Below are 6,393 nucleotides of genomic sequence, written 5' to 3'. Positions count from 1 at the left end.
TTTATGTCAAGTATGTCTCAATAAAGCTGTTAAAATTAAAATGTGGGTCATGAAGAGGGTTAGCTAAGTTAACAGAGTGTGGTAGAAGGGTAACAAAAGGTCTTTTCAGTTCCTTGATAATAAATCTGTATGTGTGGGGTTGGGGTAGTAGAGGGGTATCAAAGGAGGAAGAGCACTGGGCATTGTAGGCAGAGTTACAAGATGAACTAATGATCGATCAGATGTCAGAATCTGTAAAGTGTTCATGTGTATTTCAACAATTTTTGTGTTCTGGAATGCAGAATCTATAGAGAGATGAGATCAGATCAACTGTTAGAGGAAGTCATAAAGAGGATGTGACTGCTGGTTAATCCACGAGCTGAACATGGGCAATCGGAGGCTCCTCATCCTTTACCCTGTCCTTGAAGGGTGCATCTGCCCACCATTTCCAACATGGGAGCTAGTTTTCAAGGACACATATTGCCTTGAGAGAGCAATATGTTCTCAATGACTGAGAAAGTATGGATGATAGTCTATGTGACTGAACCCTATCTAAACTTTTAAGAGTCTGGAGGGCAAGTGCTGAAATCTATTCATCTCATAGCCACCCAAGATATGCCTCATATGTAAGTTCCTTTGCTTTTTAAACCTGTCACCTACCAATCTGGATGCTCTGCCTCTTTCTTTGCTCTCTCCTTACCTTCCATGAAAGGGAGCCAATTTATGAGTTGACATCAAAAAAGGCTTTATTTGCCATGCTTAAATATTTTATCTTTCTAATCTCCCCTTAAAATTCATCACTTCAAAGCAGTGTCTCTTGAAATCCTCCTTTGTGTCCTCCCTCTAAGCTATGCTGTCTGCCATCAAAGCACCTGTGACTTACTGAAAAATTATATGTTTACAAGTCTATTTCCCCTAACAATTAAACTTTTCACATAAAGGAAACAATATTCTATTTTGTTTTCTGTATACTTTAAATAAGAGGTAGCCCAGCATAGATGAATAAATATGATTTAAATGAATGACTGTAGGGGAGAAATCAAATATTAAAAATATGTTTTCTTTTCTCCTTACCACCATAACATTGCAAATAACTTTACATACAATCTGATACAAAGTTTTAGCACTTAAATATTAATTTAACTATTACTGGTTATGTTTTTAATAGAGCAATTTAATCAGAGAAGTTAGCTGAAGATTTAGTTCAGAAAGAAAGAAACCATGCCCAGGTGAACAAATCAATCTCTCTAGTTTTAACTTGTTTATGAAAGCTTAGTCAATTCTCATAAAAATGGATTTCCAAGATGTCTATTTTCCTTAGGTTTTTAAATACAGTTTAAATTATGTAGGGAAAATTGAGTTGCATGAGGCATCTACCATTGAAAAATTATAGCATCTTGATGTAGTTTATGAGGGCACAGGATATCCGATATACCTATTAGGAAGTGAGAAGCAGTTTTTTAATTCATTCAAAGGGCTGAATCATGTTGATATACAAATCAGAAGGAAAATATATTTTTATTTCACATACTTGCCAAATTTTCAGAAAGTACAATCAAGTGGGACCTTTTTGAGCTTAATTTTATAGGATTTTAGGTTTTTAGTTGAAAAAGATCTTAAATGTCATTGAAATCTACTCTTCTAATCTGTTTACTTTTATTTGTAAATGATACTCTCTCAAAAGGCTGTCAGTTTCCCTTATAATAATTTTAGGTTTTTCAAGCTGATACTGACTTTTGCAGAATGAGAATCATGGTATTTCCAATTGAATAAAGACTGTCCGATGTATGGGGAAATACCATAATGTATTGTTAGTGTTTTTGGATAATGAATTGATTGATAGATCAGATGAAGAATACACTCTACTTCCTCTCTGGGATGTCTTCAGTAAACAGGCTGACTATCACAATCAATATTTTATCTCTGTGGCTCAGAATTTTGGGGGGTGAAGCATCTTCAGAATGCGTACCCTAATCTCTTTGGTTTTGACACTGTAGACAATTGGATTGAGCATTGGAGGTACAAGAAAGTGCAGATAGGAGAGAAGCATGTATACCTGAGCTGGTAGTTTCTTTTTCACAAAGCGATGGATCATGGACAGGCTGACTAGTGGAGTATAAAATAGTAGTACAGCACAGATGTGGGAAATGCAGGTGTTGAAGGCTTTGAGCCGCTCAGCATTGGAAGCAATGCTTAGTACTGTCTTCAGGATCAGCACATAGGAGAGGAGAATGAGCACAGCATCGGCCCCCAATGTGGAAAGCATGACAAATAGCCCAAAGCCACTGTTCACAAGAGTGCTGGAACTGGCCAGCCTTAGAACATCAGGGTGAACACAATAAGAATGAGACAGAGCATTCAAAGTCTGGAATTTTAGTCTTCTGAGGAGTAGAGTCAGAGGCAGATGAAGGGCAACACTACGGGTCACAATGGCCAGCCTGATAGCCCCAATACGCTTGGTCGTGAGAATGGTGGAATAGCCTAAGGGCTCTCGAATAGCCACACAGCGGTCAAAAGCCATGGCCAGCAGTACGGCTGATTCAATGACTGAGAAAGTATGGATGAAGAAGAGTTGCATAAAGCAGGTTGCATGTCCCACCTTCCTCTGGCCCAGGAGAAAAACTGTGGCCATTGAAGGCAGTGTAGAAGCTGAGAGGCCCAGGTCAGCCATTGAAAGCATAGAAAGAAAGAGGTACATAGGTGTGTGTAGGCTGGGCACAGACTTGATAATGTACATTATGGTGATATTGCCCAGCAAAGAGAGAACATAGGTAGAGCAGATAGGAATAGCTGTCCAGCAATGAGCAGCCTCCAGTCCTGGGAGATCCATCAGTATGAAGAAGAAGCTGCTGACATTACTGTTGCTAGGAATTGCCATAACTCTGGGAAGGACTTGCCTAGAAAAATTATAAAGAAAGCAAGAGTTATTATTTTACAAAATTTTTCTGTCATCTCATCCCACATGGCTTTCATGGCCCACAACTGTAGAATAATATTGCCTTTCCTCTTCTCTTCTTCTCATAGTACTGAATCCCATCCCTTTAGCTGTTTCCACTAGGGAACGATGCTGCCTCTCTTCTGGTGATTAACCTTAGTTTTCCAAAGCATATTTGGGTCATTCAGGTACAGAGAATTTCTTCCTCATTTGAAAATGTTTTAAGGTTTGAAAAATGCGAAGTGAAACTCTGTGTTGAGAGCAGAGTGTCCATGTGCATAAGCTAGGTTAGTTTTAGTACCAGAATACAGAGTTCTAAAGAAACCTAGATAATTTTATTTAATGGATGCTTGGGAGTTATAAAAGAATTCATAAGAATGTTACTACTTACTCTGAACTCCTGATATTACTACATATATCTTTTACTTGGAAAGAGTTTCAGGAGATTATAAATAGTATCTGTGACAAAAAGACACCAGGAGGGGTTTGGGTTTGATGTGAATGTTTACTTGATTTGAATCCTTTCTCAATTTTTATTACAAGGTGCTGTCTACAAAATGTTTGGATAACAGGTACAGATATGTCAGAGGAAGAAGGTGAACCAGATAATATTTCTAGTTAGAAAGACAATATATTTTCAATGACACCACATATTTACTGAGCTCCTTCTATGTACTCAATGTAAGTAATACAATAAGTTTGCTTGAGTCTTTGAGACTTCAATAACCCACTAATGAGCACAGAACACATCTGTAAATGTTCATGAGGGCATTGACTGTGGTACAAATAAAATTTCCTAACTGTGAATCCATATCCTGCTCTCTTTGACACTCACCTTTTAAAAGAGTGATCCTGAGAACCTTCAAGAACATTATTAAAGAAAGGAATAAAGTGTGAAATCTGAGTACATAGAGTTCAAAGAAAACATTGGTCACATATTTAAAGTCCAATTGAATGATGATTTTCTCTCGACATATTAGGAAAATGCTCTTAACAATGGAGACCTCAACATCTTCTTGGTCAGTTATTTATGTGGCAGCTGTGACCAATAGAATAGTCTTCATTATATTCTAATTCTCTATCACAAGCTAATTATAGTGCTATCTTATAAATTCATGAAGAATACCCATAATCTCTATTCCACATGCTAATGCTAATCTAAGGAAAACTCAGAGAAGAAATTCTGTGAAGGGTGAGCAATGGTGTCAGAATTAAAACAAGCTTAGAAATTAAATAGTAAATAAATATTAGCAGTAAATATAGGACAATTCATAGAGAAATATCGATAATAATGACCACTTATAAGAAAAACAAAAAGCAGAGGCAAGCTTATTAGCTTTCAGAAAAGGTCTATAATAGAAAGAGAACTGGGTTTTTGTGTGAGTATATCCGCGGAGAGGTGAGGGTGAGTGAGTACTACGATTCATCTATGATGTTCTAATAAAAACTCTCTCTAAATTTTGGTTACAGAGGCAGAGGTGGTCAATGAATAAATTTTGTATCCATCAATCTGCCTCTGATAAATTTTACTTATAGGCTGTTAATCACAGTGTGTTTTCAAAAGAAAGGAAAAGCAGCACCCTGCCCCCCCCAAATGTAATAGATTGAAATTTTCATAAATTTAGAAAGCTTACCATTATTTTAAAAAAATGAAATTCAGCATTCATATTTCTGGGAAAATATTTAACAAACTGGTAAGAATAAAATAGCAAATCCATTCCTGAAGCATGACAAAATTAGGAAAGAAGACAATTTTATGTTCAGAATACATACCTAAGCAATATGGGACAAGTTGATAATCAATTCACAAATGGGAATAGTCTGGGGGTTATTTGGAAGTCTTTGTTTTGACTCCAGAAAAGAGAACCTGCTACTCTCAGACTCTTAAGCGTAGATATAGAGTATAAATTCAAGTCATATGCCTGAGTCTGTCCAGAGATAGGTTTTGAGCTGTATAAGGACCCAGTCACATTTTCCAACTCCCCAAGGAGAATAGATTCCCACAAAATATGAGGCTGGGTGGAAGGAATCAGGTACACTAGAGATGTAAGAAATTACCTGAGACAGAAAGCAAAAAAAGAAGTAGTAGTAGGCACTGCATTTTGTGAATGGTACGAACTCATTCTTTCAGCATAATTCAGTGACTATTATGGGTCAGCAACACTGCTGGACTTTTCAAAGAGGTACTGACACATATACAGCCAAACTCTATGATAAAACATCATTATCCAAAGAACAGCACTTCACCTGATACAGCTGTGGTGATCAGTGATGAAAAGAGAGACAAATATTTCTAGGAGGCCCAGTCATGGTGATAAGTGCTTAAGGATTCAGTAAATATAGTCAAGCAGAGGTTAGAAGCATATATTTCCCTGCCAATTTCTCATTACGCTGTCTACTACTGAGTGTGAACTGAAGGGAAGGAATTATCCCTCCCACATGAAACTTTGAGAAAATGTTTTCAGTTACAAACTCGGCAGCAAAATACTCTTTTTTATTTGAGCTTTGTCAGAAAAAAAATCATGAACAAAATTTTCATATTTTTCAAGGTCATCTTATTCAACTTCTGCTAAATTGTCTCTGCAACATTCCTAAAAAGAATGTGAAACTCCATGTATCAGAAGTCTTTTTCTTTATGATTTCGCTCATATGTGGAATATAAAACTAAAAGTAACAAACAAACACAACTAACAAACAGAGACTCATGGACATGGACAGTGGTTTTGTGGTTGCCAGAGTGGGGGGTAGATATAGGTAGGGGTAAGGTGAGTTAAATATTTGGTTTTAGAAGAAAATTTAACTCTGGATGGTGAACATGCAATGCAATATACATATGATGTATTATGGAATTGTACATTTAAAACCTATTTGATTTTATTAACCAATGTCACCTCAATAATTTTAGTAAAAAAGAAGTCTGTTTCCCAAAATGCACAACTTTCTGAGAAATGTTATCTAATATATGTCACACAAATGTAGTTTGACTTGTAGCTCACCTTAAACTCTAAGGGTAAGAATTGAATGATTGTTGCATGAAGAAGGAGGCATGAGAAATTGTTTCCCAAAACTATAAAATACACCATATAAGAGAATTAGAGGTGCTACATAGCTCCTATAAGTGTCCTTCCTAACTCAGATATCATACAGAGTTTGAAACCATATTTAGGATAGCTCATGACTTCTCTTGACTTCCGTTCTAAGTATGCATACAACATGATTTGAGCTAACCTTGCTCGAAGTGTTTCGATCACTCACCAGACTCCAGGGCAGGGACACAGGTTCTGTGGATGTGGTGCAGCTGGGGCCTCGTGAGGCTTTCTGACTTGAGCATAATGCCAAGTGAGCAGATTGATAAAATATGAGTTCTGGCTCTCCCTGGAGGCTCACACCCAATCCCAGGGGTCTAGGCTTTCAGAGAAGCATCACATGGGCATATGCTACTCTGTGTGAGTCTTTGCATAAAGCATACAATAAAAAAT

At 37.0% G+C, this 6,393-nt stretch overlaps 1 protein-coding gene across 1 annotated transcript; it reads right to left on the bottom strand.

Annotated features, from left to right (window-relative positions):
- Positions 1-1,909: 1,909 nt before the first annotated feature.
- Positions 1,910-2,857, bottom strand: LOC105306217 (olfactory receptor 51G2-like). The gene has a single exon (XM_011381127.1). The coding sequence runs from the start codon at positions 2,855-2,857 to the stop codon at positions 1,910-1,912; it is 948 nt and encodes a 315-aa protein (XP_011379429.1).
- Positions 2,858-6,393: the final 3,536 nt, after the last annotated feature.

The sequence above is a fragment of the Pteropus vampyrus genome, unplaced genomic scaffold, assembly GCF_000151845.1.
Source record: "Pteropus vampyrus isolate Shadow unplaced genomic scaffold, Pvam_2.0 Scaffold431, whole genome shotgun sequence".
Classification (NCBI taxonomy): Eukaryota; Metazoa; Chordata; class Mammalia; order Chiroptera; family Pteropodidae; genus Pteropus; species Pteropus vampyrus.
Note: the sequence above shows the minus strand (reverse complement) of the source record. Positions and strands in the feature narration are given on the sequence as shown.

Coding starts and splice junctions, on each gene's coding strand:
- LOC105306217 (XM_011381127.1), bottom strand. CDS start 2,857: ATGGCAATTCCTAGCAACAGTAATGTCAGCAGCTTCTTCTTCATACTG.